At 49.6% G+C, this 19,435-nt stretch overlaps 2 protein-coding genes across 3 annotated transcripts in view; both read left to right on the top strand.

The window, feature by feature from the left end:
* LOC122188198 (tetraspanin-15-like) overlaps positions 1–4,104 on the top strand; it is a 44,817-nt gene extending 40,713 nt beyond the window's left edge. Inside the window, exon 8 of the mRNA XM_042886307.1 lies at positions 3,590–4,104. Coding sequence (XP_042742241.1) covers positions 3,590–3,847 — 258 coding nt within the window. The 3' untranslated portion in view covers positions 3,848–4,104. The remainder of the gene's footprint in view (positions 1–3,589) is intronic.
* Positions 4,105–4,561: 457 nt separating this feature from the next.
* The window catches only part of SLC4A5 (solute carrier family 4 member 5), a 28,075-nt gene continuing 13,201 nt past the window's right edge, over positions 4,562–19,435 (top strand). The window contains exons 1-10 of one of the 2 annotated variants that reach the window (XM_042886263.1): positions 4,562–5,459; positions 5,757–5,893; positions 6,580–6,730; positions 8,509–8,602; positions 8,749–8,940; positions 13,254–13,383; positions 15,515–15,675; positions 15,835–15,990; positions 17,889–17,984; positions 18,440–18,495. In XM_042886263.1, the coding sequence (XP_042742197.1) occupies positions 5,880–5,893; positions 6,580–6,730; positions 8,509–8,602; positions 8,749–8,940; positions 13,254–13,383; positions 15,515–15,675; positions 15,835–15,990; positions 17,889–17,984; positions 18,440–18,495 (1,050 nt within the window). In that variant the 5' untranslated portion in view covers positions 4,562–5,459; positions 5,757–5,879. Of the gene's footprint in view, positions 5,894–6,579; positions 6,731–8,508; positions 8,603–8,748; positions 8,941–13,253; positions 13,384–15,514; positions 15,676–15,834; positions 15,991–17,888; positions 17,985–18,439; positions 18,496–19,435 lie in introns of both variants that reach the window. The other variant, XM_042886264.1, reaches the window with a different exon arrangement.

Below are 19,435 nucleotides of genomic sequence, written 5' to 3'. Positions count from 1 at the left end.
TTCCCCTTCCCCTTCCCCTTCCCCTTCCCCTTCCCCTTCCCCTTTTTTCTCCTCCCCTCCCCTCTCCCCCAAGATTAATTTCTGTTTTGTTTCCTTTTTCATACCTAAGTTGCTCCAGGGACTGGCAGGCATTATATTCCCAGGCAGCTCATGCATGCTGAATGAAATAGGAACAAGGAGTAAAAATAATTTTTCCATCTACATTCTGTGACCTCTGTGAGAACCCTGCCTTTAAATACCAATTTGTGGAAGGGAGAGACAATAAAACATAAATACTTTTACTTGATTAACTCTGGGAAAGCTCAAAATGATTTAGCTCTTCTTGTTAGCATCATCCATCCTGCTTTACCGCTGCCCAAATGGGAGAGGACCTCCATAGCTGGGAGGAAAAAGCGTTTTCCTGCAGAAAATTTTGCTTGCAGAAGACCCTTGTTGGGCCAGTGGATTATTTCCTCCATGCCCAGAGCTGCCCTTACCAAACCATCTCTTTCCCACCTTTCCTGGGTACCTCTTAAGGCATTTCTTCGTGCCTTGGAGTAACAGTGGTGGACGAGGTGACACATTTGCTGTCTCAGGTTCGATAACAGTTTATTTTCTGCAGCAATGGTTTGGAAACATCAGCAGATGTTGTCCTGCTGCTGCTGCTCAGCTGGACAGGCAGACACCCATAGTTAAAACATAATACAGTGCCCAGTTATAATTAGTGTCACGAATCTAAGTTAGCTAGAAATAATTATAGGCTCAGGATCAAAACGTGTTTTTAATTTGCTTTTTGAGCTTTTGCTGTTTTGCATAGAGAAAACTCACAGGTGTTCCAGAGAAAGCCAGTAGCACGGAATTGCAGACGTTCACGGGAACCTTCTGGGTTTAACTGAGCAGTGATCATCGGGTCTTTGCGTTAAATAACAAAAATATCAGGCTGCCTACCTCTCCATCCTCCCAGGTGGCTCATGGTCAGGAACAAGGGCAAAATTTCTGACAATCTGTGCTTTGGAGAGCTTCATTTTTTTCCCTCTGGTAGCCCTGAATTTCCTTTAGCTGCTCGGGTTGGATGGGAGAGCTTACAGATGGCCCTTGCTGATCGCAGAGGTCCCCCTCTCTAGTTCCTTCTTGCTGGTTGAAAAGGAAAATGCAGAGGTTGCTTTGCCCAGATTGGGTGCTTTGGGCAGAGTTCAGCTGCAGCTTTCTGGGTGAGACCCAGGGCGACGCTGAAAGATGGAGAAAAAGGGCATTGGCTGCAGTAAGATGCTGCTTTATCAGCTCAAAGCTGCTCATTTGCAGCTGGGAGAAGACAGACAGATAGGAAACAGCAGAGAAGTAGGGACCTCGTGAGGCAGCAGCAGCGCTTTCTGTCCCTTGCTGAACACCAGCCAGAAAGAACAGGCAAATCACTGCTTCCAGTGACCCGCCAGCGGTAGCATGAAGTCATGACAAGGAGAAAAAGCAGAGAGAAGAACAACTTTTTTTTTTATCTTTCCTTTTTTTCTTTAATCTGATGCTTCACCCATTGTGGCAACTCCGCAATAAAGCCTTCCTTCATAGCGCAGCACAATAAAATCAGCACTCCCATTAGAAGTCTCTTTACTTCTGGAAAACATGGTGCCCTTGGTGCTGGGGATATTGAATTCATCTATATTCCTGACAGCTTTTTCCATTTTCATTAAGTGGAAGAGGATATTTAGAGCTGAGCTGGAATGGCACTTGGTTCATTACTCAGAAGAGAGCGAAGGCGTGGGGATGCAGGCTGCTGGCTGAGGACATGGGGTACCTTAATGAAGTTAAATAAATCCCCTGCTTCACCCCAGTGCTGTGTCCCATCAGGAGGAGAGAAGCAGGAGGCAAATTTCCAGTGCTGCATCCCCAAACCTGGCTGATTTTGCAGAATGGGATCCATTTGGATTCAAGTTATTGTAGACACGGATCTTTTTTCCTGAATTACTGTTTGGTTAACTGAGGAAAAATTTTATGTGCTTGCCTAAAAATGCGTCCCTTCAAAGAGGTTTGCTTTCCTGGTCCCTTCACTCTAACAGCAGTGGGCTGTTAAGCTGCCCAATGACCTCTCAGAAGTAAATAATGCTGGAGCATGGCATATATTTGAGTATTATTTTAAAACTTTTGAAGTCCTTGGGGGCTCTGCTGTTGGACGTGGATGAGAACAATCTTATTTTCACATGGGCATTGCAGTGGTTGCTCTGTGTTCTCTCTTGTTTCCATAGGGAGATAAAGGTGCCTCCAAGCACCGCGCATCGCCTTGGCCTCCTGCATCCCTCCTGCCCACAGGTCCCTGCAGCCCAATTTTTCTTGCAGTATCTGCAATCCTATTTCCCAAACAAAGAACCCTAATGGCATTCACTCATTCTTTCTGCATTTTGGAGAGAGCCCTGCTGGCCATAACCACACAGCAGCCCCTGCACCGTGCCTGTTATTCTGGTGATTCATCCTGTTATCAAGGGGGTGAAGATGCTTATTGGTTGCCCTAATTAGCTGGAGTGTAGAATAGGCAGGATGCTGTTTGAGGATTGATGGAGTCAAGCTGAGACCCAGAGTGGGGAGCAGACCTCAAGGGAGGGCTTTATGCTGGCAAAGCACCCCAGTGGATGTGGTTTTCCCCATTTCGTGCAGAGCAAAGAGCAATCAGCTTTGTGTGGGTTTCCCCTCTGGATCCACCTCCAGGAGAATGTGGGGAGGGAAAACCAAGACTGAGTGGTATGGAGGTATCTTCTGTGCAGTGGGCACTGCTGGTGGGGCTGGTGGAGCATTTCTCTGTCCCTGAAAGGCAAATGGGTGAACCTGATGCTGTTTGTGTTGGCCTGGGTTTGCTTTCAGCTCACCAGGTAACACTTTTTATGATGTGCTTTTTCCCCTGTGGAATCATAGAATCACCAAAGTTGGAAAAGACCTACGAGATCATCCAGTCCAACCTGTCACCAATAGTTCTCACCAAAAGGAGTTTGCCTCCTTTCCATTTGGGAGTACCCACTGATCCCTGGTTTAAGCTGCATGACATCCCCATTTGTCTTTTCCTACACTCCCCCTTTGCAGACCCTAATGGATCAGCTGGGACCCAGCTCAGTGATCAAAAGATGTTATTTTTTCAGCTCCCAAAGCAATGCACTGCAGGAGATGCCAATGGATGGGTGGTACAGGTATCACCCCAAAGGAAGCATCGGGGGAAATCAAGTGATGGACTTGAATCCCTGGGCTGCTGGAAATGCTTGTCTTCACCCTCCTTAAGATCTAAATTGTTGTTTTTTTTTTCCCCTGACAGCCAAGCAGGGAAATAACCCAAGTGGCACCTTGCTTGCAGCGTTACCCTAATTTTAGCCAGAACGCAGACCTGTGCCACTCGCTTTGCAATGCTCACAGTGATATCCAGCATGGCCCACGGTCAGGGCCAGTGTGGGAAGTCATGAGAGCTGTCATCAGATTTAGCAAAGATCCTCCTGCTCTGTCAGCTGGCATTACTGCATCTCGTCCTCTCCCATCTCTTGCTCAGGTTGGGGAGTGAGGGTGACAGCCCCTCTTGCACACAAAGACCTTTGGGGATGGTTTGCACGCCTGTGGTGGCTTTGACGTGTGCGTTTTGCAGGTGGTCGGCCTGGTGATGGCGTGGCTGTATTGGCAGAAGCTCAATGAGATTTACTCTCAGCTGGACACCGTGGACTTCAGGATGCTGGAGGTGCGTGATTTCAGCTTCGGGGCATTGGATCTGAGCGGTGCGGGCTGGTGCTGGTGCTTGCCCAAGGAAGGAGGATACATCCCCATCAATGCCATGGAGGAGGAAGAGGAGGAAGAAGAGGAGGAAGGCTTGTCTGTTACAGCCAAAAGTGAGGAGCTGGAGGGCTGAAAGCAGCGGTGGAAAAAGAAGGTTGGAGTAAAACTCTCAGTGAGGCAGCTGATGCTGAATGTGAAAATGTCGCATCCTCAGGTTCAGGAGATCCCTTTGGGGAAAACTGCGAAGTAGCCTTGGGAGGCTGGAGCAGTGCAATGCATTGTGTGGGCACATGAGCTCCCCAGGGCCCTTTTACCACATTGCTGACTTGAAGTATTTGTACATCTCTTTTTTAAAAGTTTTTACACAATAAATGTGACTGCTGTTCTGTTTTGCAGTGTCACTGGCACTTGCTGCATGCTGGTTGAGTTGCCGGGGGGGGGAAGCAGCATCACCAGTGCACGTTGGGGTATCCTTATGTTCCTTGTTTAGCCTGACCTCCTGAAGGATTGAGAGACCTTATGGCTCTCTACAACCGCAGAAAGGAGATTGTGGTGAAGGGGGTTGGCTTCTGCTCCCAGTTAGCAGAGACAGGACAAGAGGTGACGGTCTCAGGTTGTGCCAGGGGAGGTTCAGGTTGGATATGAGGGCAAATTTCTTCTCCAAAAGATTGGTTGGGCACTGGCACGGGGTGTGCAGGGAGGTGATGGGGTCACCATCCCTGGAGGTGTTCTGGAACCATGGAGATGTGGCACTGAGGGATGCAGTTGGTGGGCATGGTGGGATGGGTTGGGGTTGGAATGGGGGATCTTATTGTTCTCATCCAACCTTAACAATTCCAGGATTCTTTCACAGACCAAATCTAAAGACCAGACAAGGAAAGGATTTTTCTTTTTAACATTCACTGTTTTTACTGCAGCATCTTGGTGATCAAAGCAGCCATTCCCTTCTGCATTGCTCAGGATATAGGAATTAAATATGCTGACTGGGATAAATGGGCCACGCTGGGAATCACGCTTACAGAGCAAAGCCCAGGGCAGATGGATTGCAAAAATATGGCTGCGTTTGTATCAAAACAAGCCAAGAGTGAAAGCCTTGCAGAGCTCCCCTGTGCTGGTTCAGCTGTAACCCATTGGTGAAAGCTTTGCCATCCATCAGCCCAAAGTCAAACACAGCTCGGTGAGTGCAGAGGAGGAGGCATTGATTGGAGATGTTTTCCCCCAGGAGGAACCCATGGGCGCCCTTAGGGCAGCGGTGGCAGCTGCATCCATCAAGTGGGCAAAGTCACTTCACAAGCAAAAATGGAAAGAACAAAAAGTCTGCTCTTAAAAATGTGGTTTTGTTTTGTTTTCTGCTGCGCCCCCCAGCAAAAGAAAGGCTGCAGTTATTGGATGTGCTTCTTATTAATAAGGGCGTCTTAGAAGCCAGGAGCCAAGTTCTGTAATGTGGGCCCCCAATGCACTGTGATGCACACAACTGCTGGGCTCTGTCTCCCTCTTCTGCCTGTCTTGAGACTTTTTTCCTTTAACCAAATGAGAAACCCTCCCCACCACAAGCCTGGAAATGGCTTTTTGCAGGTGATTCCTGTAGATTGCACTGAAAATGGAGCTGTGAACCAGCAGTGGGGCTGTTGAATGGTTTTAAAGCAATGTGACCAACACTGTGGGATTTCTTGCAGGTGAAGAAGGTCAAAACCTCCAGGTGCTTCCGATCATTTAAGGAATAACAGGTGTTTGTCTTCATCCAGGTATCTCACAAGCCCCAGAGGTTTTGCTTTTTTTCTTCCTTCCTCCTCCAGTCTCTGGGGAGGCACTTAATAAAACCATTATATATACAAGCTGATAAATCCAGCCTCCTCTTTGGGGCTAATTTCCGTGTAATAGCTGGGGAAAATTCATTCTGTTATTTTTCTCTTTCTTTATTACTGGACAAGCTGCTGCTGTTGCCTCTGTACCGTTTCCTGGCTGCGCAGAGCCTAGGAAGGCTGGAGTGCAGCATGTAGCAGGTTTTCCTACCTGGACTAACAAGAGATGCTTTGTAGCAGGCACTGAGTGGTGGAGATACACTGCATGCAACGTGCAGGGAGGCTTGGCACCCTGCTCTGCTATTCCCATTTAGCAAACAGGGATAAAGCATCAAACAGACTTTGCTTCTGCTGAGACTCCAGATGATGCCAGAGAGGTGAGAGGAAAAGCGCTGCTATCAGACAGCTTTAAAGCCTAAGGCAGGATTTCTCTGCTTGCTTGCTGAACGATGGGACTGTCTGCAGCCAAGTGTCTGATGCTGCTTTGATGCAGATTTATTGATATTCCTGTTAAAAGGCTAAACAGGCGTGAGCAAGCCAGGCGTTAAATGGACTCGCAAAGCCAAGAGGTTGGTTCTCTTGTGCTCAAGTTCGTGGATATTTCACGTGTCAAAGGCAAAATGTGGAACGTGTATCAAAAAGGCAAAGACTTTGGTGGCACTTGGGCTGCTCCTGTGGTCCCTGATGGGTTCAGGAGCTTTCTGCCTCTTGGCAGTGCTTCCCCACCTCCCCAAGTAATTTCCTCGTGTTCTTTGCTGTGTGTGAGGTTGCACTGAGCCAAAGAGCAAAAGCTGTTCCTCTCCCCATTCCCCATCAATCGAGGCAAAACTGATAGGAATCAATAATTGAAGAGGTAGCAATTAACTCAGGAGAGGCAGATCATGGATGGTAGGGATTGGCAGCCAAAATATTGTTACATCCCATCTGGAAAGCATCATTGCACGCCACCAGGTCTCCATGGCATGAATGTCACAACCTCTCTGAAGGTCTATTTGCATCCCATGATGCTTTTCTACCCCGAAAGTCGATCAGCATCACCCAAAAATACATTTTAACCTGGCAGCTACAGAACTGCAGCCAATGGGCGTCAATACAACGTTTGCAGGAGTGGTTTCCTCCCGAGGCAGTCCAGGCTCCTGCATCCATCAGCACCCACTGCATCCCCACGCCGAGCGCAGCCCCTCCAATTTCTGAGTGCTTCTGGAGAGCCAGAGGTGAGTTTGTTGGTGTTAACATTTGCTTTTCTGGACGTGAAAGCTGGTGGGGATAGTGGGGTTTAATTGGGTGGTAGGGATGTGCTCTTCTTTTCTCTCTCCTTTTACTTGTACGGCACTTTAGGTCATGTTTCCCCTCCAGTTCTAGTCTGTGTCACACTTGTGTTTATATGCAAAGACTTCTGGGGGGAAATAAAACTGCCTATGTAAGAAAATGAGATGAAAAACATCCCGAGGCACAGCTTGGATGCTTCAGTCAGGACCTTCTATTTATCAGCGGATTTAGCAAAGTGTGCTTTTGTTGGGGAAATGAATTTTGTTGGGTTTTTTTTTTCTGCCAAACAGAGCCGTGGTGGAGCTCATGTTGGCCAGGATAGGCTGTAAAAAAAAAAAAAAGAAATAAAATAATTTGTATTTCTTAGCAATGTAAACCCAGCAGGAGGGCTGCGTGTCCCCATCCACACCCAACACTGCTGCCCTTGGGGAAATCTCTTGGGGGGGTTCATGGCATTCATCTGCTGCAACAGTTTTAAAGCAAAATTATTTATACCCACAGCTGGGTAAGCATAATGCTGTTTCTCTTGCCAGCATCAGCTTCCTGAATCCCCAAATTTAGCCCCATAATGTTATTTGCAGGAAGCCAAAGCTCGCAGCTGATGGGTTTTATCCTCCAATACAGCCAGGTTTGGGGCATGGTTGTCCACCCAGAGCTGTTGACCCTTAAAATTGATTGATTCCTACACCTGAGCAAGAACTGTTGGACTAATGTGGTCAAAAACCCCAAATCTGTTAGATCAGGAGTGTCTTCATGTCTTCGGGAGGCAATTAGCTAAGGCTGGAGCCTGTGTTGGTCACAAGGTGGTCTCTGCCTTAGGGAAAAACAAGTCAATAATGCAGCAACTCAAGCAGAGCTGACCTGGCCAGCAAAGGATCCTTCTGGCTCCTTGTGTGCACATTTAGTTTGCTTTTTATTTTAAACTTTTTTGGGATTGAATTGGGATTTTGCTTCCCTGCAGGAGATGAATGGCAGTAAATTGCCGTGGATGCAGGCAGGCAGAGCAGGGGGTGCAGAGAGAGCTGCTCTCAAAGTGACTTTGGGAGGCATCGACTGGGCTGCCACTAGTAGTAACCATTCCCCCGTCCAAGTCAAGTGTGAAAGACAATCCCTGGAGGTCAGATAATTAGGAAGATTAATTAGTGTCCATGGCAAAATCCAAATAATCTCACATGGGGAATAAAAGCGTAGGTTTGTAGGAAGATATCTGGAAGTGGAAACGTGTGCAGCAGAAAATCAGATTGTGCTCAGGATACGGGGAAAGGCAAACTCTGCTTTGACACAACCCCTTTTAGCTGTGCTCATCCCCCTAGAAGTTAAATATCTGTTTATTCCCCAGCCAGCCCCACTGCAGCAGCTCTGTTAGCCAAGCAGGTCTGCAGCATCATACTGGGAAATCCTTCTAATAATCGCTTACACCTTCCTGCCAGCAGCAGGAGGGAAGGATGGAGATGTCACCCCAGTCAAATCCATTTCTGAGCTGTGGGGATGGGGCGGGGGGGCAGCGATGGTGCAGAGTGAGGCAGGGCTGAGCTGCTATGGGGGAGGGTCAGCACATTGCAGGAGGTGGCAGATCCCAGTGTGCCCTCAGCCCTCCGGGAAGGTCCCTGGGGTTTTGGCCACATGCAAGAGCTTCCCGTAGCAGGGATGACCCGTAGCACGGGCTGCTTCCCGGCACTTCTCACCACCTCTCCCCTTTCTCTGCCCTTGACTCCCCGTTCAGCTCTCACCACAAGTCAGGACCATGCTGGAGGATGAGGATGGGCTGAGCGAGAGGGGGCTGAGCAGCTCGAGGAGGAGATACGACGATGAAGAAGGTGAGCGACACAGCGAGCATCCCCGTCGTGTGGCGGCCGGACCTTCCAGAGCGCCCAGCGTTCTGGGCTGCGGATGCTTTGAGCGGAAGGCTTTACAGGCTAGAAACGCTCAGACCCGCTTTCTGATTCTTTTCTTCCCATCCCAGATTACCATTCCATCTACATCGGGGTACCGGTGCCCCGGGGATACCGGAGGAAGCGGCGTCGGCGGCGATCCGCCTCCAGCCGGGACCGGACCAGCGAGAGCGAGCGGCACTACGAGCGGCAGGAGCGCTCCGACACCGACGACGGCGGCCACGTCTGCTACGAGAGCGGCAATGATAACGCCAGCAGGACCAGTGAGTTGTCCTCTGGCTTCCTGAGAAAGCAGGAGGGGTTTTGCGGTGTGATGTAAATCGGGGGTAAATCACCCTCGTGTTCGCCCTGCTGCGTTTCCTGCTTGACTTTTGCTTTCTGCTCTGATTTTCCCGATGTCTGAGAGCTGTGCACAGGGCATGAAGCAATATTTGGGACTGCTTGTGTGATGGGTAGTCTGAAAAGAGATCCTCCTTGCTCTTGGGAGGTTGCATGGAGTTGTACAGCGATGTCTTGGGGGTGCAAACATCCAACTCCCCCCCCCTTTCCAGCCCCAACTTTGTTCCCTTTAGTCTGTCACTCAGGACCTTACCCAGCCTCCATAATTCTCCTTATCAAAGATGAACATTTTGCACAGCAAAGTGTTCGTTGATCTCTTGATTTATTTACTTTGTGTTTGGCTTTATGTCAAACCAACTGCTCTGCTGCCATGTCTCAGCAGCGCAGGAGGGATCTCAGCCGTGGTTTTCCCCACAGAGGGAAACATTTTCCAGCTTTTTGCGTGGGTTCAGAGTTCAGTGTTTGCAGCCTGAACTCAGAGGAAACACTGCAGGTGGTTTTCCCACTTGGCTCCAAGTGGAGGGAAAGAAAACCACCTCCCCCAAAGCAACCCCAGACCCGTCCCTGGGTTTTGTTCTGCCATCCCTCCCCTCCCTCCCCTGGCCCTGCTGCCACACATGCTCCCAAGTGCTCACCTCTCCTGAACGCATCTCGCTTGATTTGGTAACTTCCCGTCATGAGAGCTGAAGGGAGAGGAAAGTGCTTTATATTCTCTATAATCTGCTCCTTAAGCCTGGGAGTTTAACGGGCTTGAGTGGATAAAGGAGGAAGTTTTGGGGCTTTTGTGCTGCGCAGGGAAGGTTTGTTTCGACGGGAAGAAATGGGGGAAAAAAAGGACAGCGTTCCAGGTAGGAGCCAACACTGTGTGCTATTCCTCCTCTGTGGTCACGGCGGAGGGAGCAGGAGGGGAAGGGAGGAAAGTCCCCGTTGCTTTGGGCTTTGCTTCTCCCTGGGGTCAACGTGAGGCTGGCGCAAGTCCTGGTGATGGCAGTAGCTGGGATGAGCCTGGGGACATCTCCAAATGGAGCCGGGGGGGGGGGGGGGGGGGACACACCTCTGTCAGCACCTGTCCCAGCTCAGGGAAGCAGCACAGGCAGTGTTTGGGAGGATAAATCCAGACCTGGGGCCATCTGATTTCTTGAAATGAATGGGAGCAGAGCTCCTGGTCGCATGGAATGCACGCCCTGGTCTGGTGTTATTTGCGGGAGGAAGATCCATTCTGAGCCACGGAACTCAGGAAAAAGGCTGTTGTGGAGTGACAGTGGGTGATCAACGTGTGACAGCCTGAATGGGAGCTTGTGAAGGGAGCTGTGTGTGGGGTCATGCAGTACCTTTGCCAGTTGCTATCCACGAGCAGCAGCCATGGATTTCCCCCTCCCCACGGGGCATCAGCCTATCTTTACTTCTCACTCTGCATTTGGGGCTCATTGAGGTTGTTGGTTTGGGTAGGTGCTGTTGGCTGAGGTTCCACTGTGTGGTGTGAAGGGCTCTGTGCCCCTCCAGTTGGTGTAACTCATCTGTCCCGTGCAATGACCCACAGAAACCTCAGCTCTTTTGTGCATACAACTATCCTGAATCATCAGTGTTAATGCTGAGATGGTCTCACATCTCTGGGCTTGATTTGGATCCACTGCAGCTTGAACTGAAAGTGATTTGCTGGGTGTAAATTGGAACAGAGAAGCTGTGAGCATCTTTCCACCTTAAGAGTTGATTGAGGGAGGTACAGATTTATCGTGTGCACGATATCTTGTTTCCGTGATGTCTTGTAAGATGTAGGTGCTGGTTCTGGGTGTCTCTGCAGCAGTGTTGCATTTCCCAAATGCAAACCACATCCTCCAGCACACAGCATCCTCAGGGGATGTTGCTACACAGACCAGTAGCAAACTGGGAGAGCAGCAAGATGGGATGGATGTGAATGGCAGCTCCCTGCCCTGCCCACATCCTCTGAGGAGATGCCACTGTTCAACATATCCTCCCAAGCTGGTGATTTCCGAGATTAATTTTGTGGCTGGATCATGTTTGCAGAAGGGGCAAAAATCTGCAGCCTGGTGCTGGGCCAGGAGCGTCCTCCAGGTGAACAAATCATAAGGGTTTGTGGCACAGAGCTTCAGCAGTCAGTTCTTTGTTTGGGTCAGTGGTTTGTGGGAGGTTCAGCAGCTCCATGCACGCTGATCCACCTTTCAGCAAGGAGCCATGGCACATGTTGAGAGACAAGGCTATTCCTTCAGCTGGCAGTGGGAATATGGGCAGTGCTGTGAGCAGTGGTCACAAAGGAGATGGAGCTGCACCCCATGCTGACCCATTCCTGGAAAACTGAAAATCCCCTTTCTGTAATGCATCTGGAGATGCCACCTGGAAAGGGCATTCCCAGCAGCTCGTTCTGTTGCAGTGCAGCTCATGGCAACGTTTAAGGTTTGTGGTGAATTTAGGTTTTGCAAAGAAAACTCGAGTCTGATGGGGAGCAGCTGGGGGAGCTGGGATGGTTCAGCCTGGAGAAGAGGAGGTGCAGGGGTGAACTTACGGCTCCCTGCAACGCCCTGAAAAGAAGGAGGTGGTGGTGAGGTGGGGTTGGTCTCTGCTCCCAGTAACAGCAATGGGATGAGAGGTGATGGCCTTAAGCTGCAATGGAACAGGTTCAGGTTGGATATCAGGGAAAAATTCTGAGAAAGAGCAACGATGCAGTGGCACAGCTGCACAGGGAGGTGCTGGCGCCCTGGAGGGGCTCCAAAACCATGGAGATGTGGCACTTGGGGACATGGCCAGGGGGCACTGATGGGTTGGGATCCTAGAAGTCTTCTGTAATGATGCCATGAGGATAAAGGAGGATAATTGGAGGATAAAGATCCTGTATGCATCCAGGCGTGTAGCCCACCTCTAAAATTAACAGGAATATTAAGGATCTTAATAATCAACATTATGGAAGTGCAAGGAGGACTTGACAACAGGGCTTTTAGCCCTGGTGGTGTGGCTTAAAGTGCTTAAGCAGTTAAGCAGGCTGAGCTGGACTTCAAGGGACATCCTATTCTTTCCCAGTGGCCACAACTCGGCCTTCAGCTGATCTGCTGGCAGGACAAGGCAATGCTCCAGCAGCGCTGTGAGTTTGTCCTCTGCATGGCAACTTAATGAGCCGTGTGCTGCATTACCCGACTTTCTTATTCCAGGGTTTGGGAACAGGAGGATTCTGCTAACAAAGACATTTTCATTGCTGGATTAACTCCTGCCATATTAGGTGAGGGCTAAGACCCAAGATTTTATTAAAAATACACCATTTCCACGGAGCCTGGCGTAGGGCTGATTATCCTCTTATTCAAATAGCTGGGCAGCTATGGGGAAAGGAAGAACGGCCCAAGCCGCCCTGTGTCCATCTGGGTTGAGCGCCTCGAAGGCACAAAACCTTTTTTCAACGCTATTTGAGAATGGGCTGAGCCACAGAGGTTGGCAGCTGGGTGATGTGCTGCGACTGTGCTGCCCAAACAGAGGGAAACAGGAGGCAGGGGGGGGTTCTTCCCAACCCAGCCTGCAGTTTGTGGCAAAAGAGGCGGATTTTCCTGCAGAAATGGTAAATTTGGATCATTCCTCTTGAAAAGGGGGGTTGGAAGCTGGAGGGAAAGTTCTACACAGAGCAGTCGTGCATCCTGATGTGCAGTGCCAGAGCGTAATGATGTGGATGGGGATTTGGTTGCTGATGACAGGCAGCTCTGACCTGGCAAACTCCATGGATGGGGAAAAAATGCAGGAGATCCCATGGAAATGAGGTGCAGAATGCTCCTGGGCTGAGAATTTGATTGCACTGCATGTAGGGCTGGTTGCATTCTGCAGTTCACAACCTGCCCAGTGCCCACTAGGTAGTGCATAGGTGTGTATATGTAAATTTATAGGGATATATTACCCTCCTGGCTGCTACACCCATTTCTCTCACCCTTTCCTTCAGCATCCCATGTCTTTAGTGGGCATGGGAGGGATGGGTTGATGGTTGGACTGGATGATAGTGGTCTTTTCCAATCAATTTTTATCTCTTTGCACAGAGATTTTGGGACAGATATACTCAGAGATGCCACACTCTTCAATAACTGCTTGGCACCTTCAACGTTTTGCTCAAAGTCCCTCTCATTTTTATTTTTGAACCCTGGCATCCTATAGAACCCAACAAATCGATCTCCTTTTCTTGCTGGGCCCTTCCTGCAAGGGCTTGGCTGGAGTTCATCTTTTCACAACGTTTTTTCCCCCCCTCCATCAGTGTCTCCAGCTGCTGAACGTCTCCGTTACATCCTGGGTGATGACGATGAGCCCCCCAACCCCACACTCTTCACAGAGATGGACACACTGCAGCACGACGGGGAGGAGATGGAGTGGAAGGAGTCAGCCAGGTGAGACAAGCCACCCTTGAAGTCAGAAATGCATCAGCCATAGCCAACCCCAGCTGTTCCTAGCTGGAAACACTGCCCTGTGCAGTGAGTCAGTAGATAAGCATTGTTTCAATGAGGTTAAGTACAATCCTTTTGGCTTTTGGTCATGTCCAGTGCAGGGAAATGCAGAGAGCACAGCATTCTCTGGGCCATTGCTGAAGGTGTAGAGGAGGGAAGGAAGAATTCCCATCTTTCCCACATCTCCCCAGGCTGTATCAATCCCAGAGCTGGGGCTCTTCCCCCCTGGATACACCTACATATTCCCCTCCTGCCTGCTACGTCTCTTCCACTCATCCTTTCCCCCATCAACCCACATCACAGGGACTTTGGGACAGTTTTACTTAGAATTTCCCTACTTCTCAGTAACTGGTGTTGGCACATTCACTGTTTTACCCAAAACCTCTTTTTTTTTTTTAACCTAGCCTCCTAAATAGCTCTGCAAATCCCCTTTTCTCCTGGTTGCCAGCCCTGCTCTAGAAGCAGCATTGCAGAGATGCTGTTGATGATATATATTTTCCTCCCCATTTGGTATGGCTGTGTTACATGTGCACATCACCCCCCCCTTCCCAAAAGCACTCAACACACAAAAAAAATCCCAATGCATTGGGCTTTTCATCAGGCACGATGTTGGCACGAAGGTTTCCAAATCCCTCCCATGAGAATGGAGTTCTCAGTACCCAGATTTCCTCTCTCCACTGAGGAGCAGTTCAACCTCTTGAGCTGCAGGAGAGCTGCTCCTTGGCACGGCTGCACTACCTGTGGCCAAACCCCGCTGTGGGATTTAGTCCCTGAGAGGGGAAACAAAGAAATGAGCACAGCAGGTGGGGGTTTTGCTGGAGCTTTTGCAAAGGCATCGTGGGGTGCTGCTCCCAGGGCAGAGGAGACGTGCCTCAGGTCCCAACGCCATCCGGAGCAGCTCTCACAGCAGTGCATGCACGCTAACCCACCTTCGGCAGGAAAATGGGGCAAAAGAGAAAGGAAAACCAACCTAATCGGCTTTGGGTGAGCAATGTGTCTTAGTGGTGCTATGGCTGGGGCAGGGAGAAGCTGGAACTTCCTCCCAATAAAAGCAGTGTTGTTTGGAAGGCTGCAGAAGGGGTTCCTGCGAATAAATTGAGATGAGGAGCTTTGGAGCCACGGATGCAGTGCTGGTCTTAGGGACAAGCTCTGGATTTCTGTCCATTGCATATTCCATTCCTGGCACTCCCAGGTGGTATTTTGTGGCCTTTTTTCCTTGCATTTTCTCTTTCCAGCAGCACTTTAATGCACCTCCTGCAGCTCACACAGTCCCAGGCTCTCCATGAGCCATCAGAGACTCCCAGAAGCCATGCTCCTCCAGCACCCTTCTGTCTGTGCCCTCTGCAGCAGCAGGGATCCAAATCCACGTTGTAGCAGTTAGAAGTTGCAAGGTTGAGCCTTGCCAGGACTAATCCATGGAGCCTGCAGACCTGCTTTAAAAAAAAAAAAAAAAAAAAAAAAAAAAGAATAAAAAGGCAGCTTTCTTCCCCAAATTGACGTCTCTCCAAGTGCTCTGTTCCCAGGGAGCTGGAAGAAATCAACCACTGCCCCCAGATCTGCCTCAATGTCTCTGGGTTGTGAAATGAAGGAATGGAGGCAGAAGGGCTTATTTCCAAGGGACAGGAGCTTGCATACCTTCTCCTCTCCCACCTTGGGAATGAATTGCATTGAATTTTGAGCATCGCTAAGATGTTAAAAAGATGCAACACTGTGGGTTTATGCATCCCTGCATGCATAGAGATGAAGTTCTGCCACTCTGTGTAAGTGCAGAGCCTGGCTAAGGCAAGGTCAGCTCTGTGGGAAAACCTCCCACATCAATACCAGGAGTTTGTCAGCTGCAGGGCTGTGTGGTGGAGACAAGTTGGTTTTGCTCCACTCTGCAACTGCACAAGCAATGAGAATGAGGTGGCTTCATTTCTCTGTTCTCACCCTGAACAGCGAGCAAACCCTTTGCAGGAGGAGGTGATGAATTAACTCAGGTTTGTAAACTTCCTGAAGAAATGCAGTTCACTTCTTCCCCTCGCACAGCAGCTCCACTCCAGGCCCATTCCCAGCTGTGCTGCTGTCGTTTCAGGTGGATAAAGTTTGAAGAAAAGGTGGAGGAAGGCGGGGAAAGGTGGAGCAAACCCCACGTGTCCACGCTGTCTTTGCACAGCCTGTTTGAGCTGCGGACGTGCCTGCAGACAGGAACGGTGCTCCTGGATCTCGATGGTTACTCTTTGCCCCAAATCATAGGTATGAATCTGCAGGTAGCAGTGACTCGCACCAAGGGAAGTGAAGATGGCAGTTGAAAGCCATCAGATCGGTCCAGTAAGAGTCGATGGCTTTTTAGGTTTCTGGGAAGGGGGAGAAGGTTTTGCAGTGGGGTGACTCTCCCTCGTTTGATGCTTTCAGACGATGTCATTGAGAAGCAGATAGAGGACGGTCTGCTCAAACCTGAGCTGAGGGAAAAGATCAGCTACGTGCTCCTCAGGAAGCACCGCCACCAGACCAAGAAGCCAATCCACCGCTCCTTGGCCGACATCGGCAAGTCGGTGTCCTCCAACACAAGTGAGTGCTATAGGGGCGAAAGACTAATGGAACCATCTAGTAGCTGGTTGGCATCCCTGTTGCATCCCAATTGCATCCTTCAATCTTCACTTAGCAGTCCCTGGGGGAAGCAGATCTCAGGAGACAAAGAAGCAGAAACGCCAACCATCTGGGGCATAAAACTGTTTATGGCAGCAGGAAAGACCCCAGAAGTTTTGCCACCCGCTGAGCGTGGCAGGTCATGGAAGCTAAAAGCCAGAGAAGTGTCTGCTGAGGTGGACAGAAGCATTGGCGGTCACTTGGCCAAGGGGCAAGCAGCCTACAGACAAATCCAGTCTGCTCCGTCACTGAACCTGCCTATTTCTGAGCCCTTATAAAAGGGGATTTGTTTGTTTTCACGCTAGATTATTTACTTAGATTTAAATGGAGCTCATTTGGTGGAGCCCAGGATTTGCCAGGCTACAGCTGCTCTCTGGGCAGACACAAACAGCAGAACCCAAAGTGCACGTGGAAGAGGCTGTCAGGAAGCAATATATCCACCCCATGGGCATCCCGAGGTTTTACAGCAGCCATCATCCACATCACAGGACTGGATATTGGAGCTAATATTTGTCCAGAAGCTCTCAAAACAGAACACAATTTGGAAATTTTGTAGTTACTCCCTGTAGATATGGAGAAGAAGGGTTTCTTTCATTCATTTCTTGTGTTTTGCTAAGATGATGGCATTGCTTTGACTTTGCAAGGAGGAACAACAAGGAGTAGCAAGGAGGAGCTACAAAGGTGGTTGATGGCAGGGACAGGTGTGTCCTCACGTCTCTTGTGCCAACAGGAAATCTTCAATGCCAGAATAAATACTGCTGGCACACAGAAATACAGGACGTACCAGGTTCCATCCTTATTTCCAGTTGCGTTGGTGTTGGGTTGTATAGAAAAAGAGGACGGTTGCTGTGGTTGCAGCTGGTGTTTCAGAGAGAAGCAGTGCAGCCCTTCAAACCTGGAGCAGAAGGTTTTCCCCAAGGAAAACACTCTTTGGGAACTTTTTATCACGTTGGCCCACAGTGCCAGAAGCAGATGTTGGCAGGATGGCAGTGGAGGTTGACCCTTTGCACCAATATCCCACTACATGTTGTTGCCATGTGGCAGATGGCAGCAGAGGGGTAGCTGGGCAGAATGGAACTCCTGGCATGGAAGTGCAGATGAAGCAAAGGGCTGGAACTGAGTTCCTCCATGTGGAAAAAATGGCCCCCATTGACATTTGCCAACACTTATGAATGTTTACAAAGAACAAACCGAATGTGAGCACAGTAAAAGTAGGACTGCGTGGGGCAATATTTTGCTAGCAATAATGCTGTCATAGCAGCTGTGCAACAGTGGAGCACCTCTGCTGGTGCAGGTTTTCACAAGGGTGGCATGCAAGCTCTTATTCATCACTGGTGAAAATCTACAGCTCACAGTGGTGATTTTGTTGGAAAACCATGATTTGTAGCTGAGAATCTGCTCCATCAGAGAGTGTTACTGTGCTCTTCGTGTCAGTTTTCATGGAAATAAATAGCAGGCATTACTTTTGGAGTGACCTATGTAGAATTGCGGGCTTCAAAATCAAAATGTGAAGCACTGGTTCTTTAGGAACAGAAACTGCCATCTGAACCCAGCGATGGCCTCAAAGAGAGCCTTGCCCAGGCTCTGGGGGGGTGCAGGCTCTTTGCACGGAGAGCACGCGAGGCTTAAGGCAGCAAAGTCTATTTCTCGCTAATGGAAAAACTACTATGGGTGGAATAAATTGCAGATGAGTTCAGAGGCAAAAGCAAACTGCGGGTGTAGCGGTGCCATAAAGGCCACCCCAGCACCAGGAGGCCGATGACGAACCTCCTGCCCCCTCCCTGTGGTTCCCCCTTCCTCTCTATCCTTTCTTTTCCCAGGTCGCAGCCCCGTCCGCAGCCCAGCTGCAGGTGCTGCCTTCCATCGCTCCACGGAGGACCTTCGGATGCGGCAGAGCGCGAGCTACGGCCGCCTGCGTAAGCTGGGGTGGGCAGCAGGGAGCTGAAACCATCCGAAAAAGGAGCAAGGAGGGGAGGGGGGGGAAACAAAACTGAGCTGCAATGTGAGATAGAGTCCTGCCATACACCCCTCTTTGGCCACCAATGTGTTGTGCAGCTGTAGGATGGCTGGTGTTAGCAAAGCTGCTGTTGTTATTGAGCTTTTATCTTTGTGCAAGCCTGGCTGTGCTAAATAATGATCTGTTCTGACTGAAGTCATGGAATCACAGAATCACAAGGTTGAAAAGGATCTACAAGATCATCCAGTCCAACTGTCCTCCCATTAGCCTTGCTTCCTCAAGCCACTAAACCACATCTCATAGCTCCTCATCCAGACAAAGTCCTCCTGCCCCACTTCGTTCTTCCAAGTGGGGCTGAAATTCAGCTGCACACCGTATGGAGTTTTTCTCACCCTGCTTCTTTCTTGTCTCCAGGCCACGTGCAAAGCCGAAGCATGAATGATATCTCAGACACACCGAGCACTGACCAGGTATAATGCCCAAATTTTTGTGCGATGTAATGAGGAGCATCTCTAACACAACTGGCTGCTGTGGGCCTGCTTGCAAACGAGCTGTGATGTGTGGGGACTCCATGAGAGTTAAGGTCCATGTGAGCATTGTGCAGTCAATAACCACACAAATTACTAATTAGTGAAAAGAATACGTATTGATCCTTGTTCATTCATGGGGAAGCTGTCCCAGAAACAACCATAGGATCACAAAATCCTTTACTTTGAAAAAGACCTTCAAGTTCATCAAGTCCAGTCATCAACCTGACCTACCAAGTGTTTCCTTATGGAAAGAGTGACTGGGTGTTGGAACACGCTGCCCAGGGAAGTGGTGGAGTCGCCATCCCTGGAGATACGTAGGAGTTGTGCAGATGTGGCACTTAGGGATGTGGTTTAGTGGTGGAATTGTGGAGGTAGGGGGATGGTCGACTTGATGGGGTTGGATATTAAGAAAAGTTTATTCTCAAGAAGGGTGTTGAGGCACTGGCAGAGGTTGCCTGGAGATGTGTGGTGGTCACCATCCCTGGAGGTGTTCAAGAAAAGGGTAAATGTGGCACTGAAGGACGTGGTCAGTGTGCATGGTGGGATGGGTTGGGCTTGGGGATCTCAGTGGTCTTTCACAGCCTTAATGATTCTACGTGTGGTGAAAACATAGGAAAGGAAATGGGTTTGACAGTGCATGTGTGAACACATCCAAAACAGTGCCTGCTGGGTGCAGGCAGCTTGCTTGTGCTAAATCCCAGCCAGTACTAGGGGCTGCAAACAAGAATACAGCCCAGAGAGGTTTAATGCTGTATTTAAAATCCGTTGTCTGCAAGAGCAGTGCAGTAATTAGGCATGCTTCCTGTGCCATCCTGCCAACATATGGCTTACAGGATGGAGCTTGCAATTCAGTCCTGGGAAATACATTTGATGTTTTCCT

The sequence above is a fragment of the Lagopus leucura genome, unplaced genomic scaffold (assembly GCF_019238085.1).
Source record: "Lagopus leucura isolate 7727_CA_CO unplaced genomic scaffold, USGS_WTPT01 Super-Scaffold_100056, whole genome shotgun sequence".
NCBI lineage: Eukaryota > Metazoa > Chordata > Aves > Galliformes > Phasianidae > Lagopus > Lagopus leucura.
Note: the sequence above shows the minus strand (reverse complement) of the source record. Positions and strands in the feature narration are given on the sequence as shown.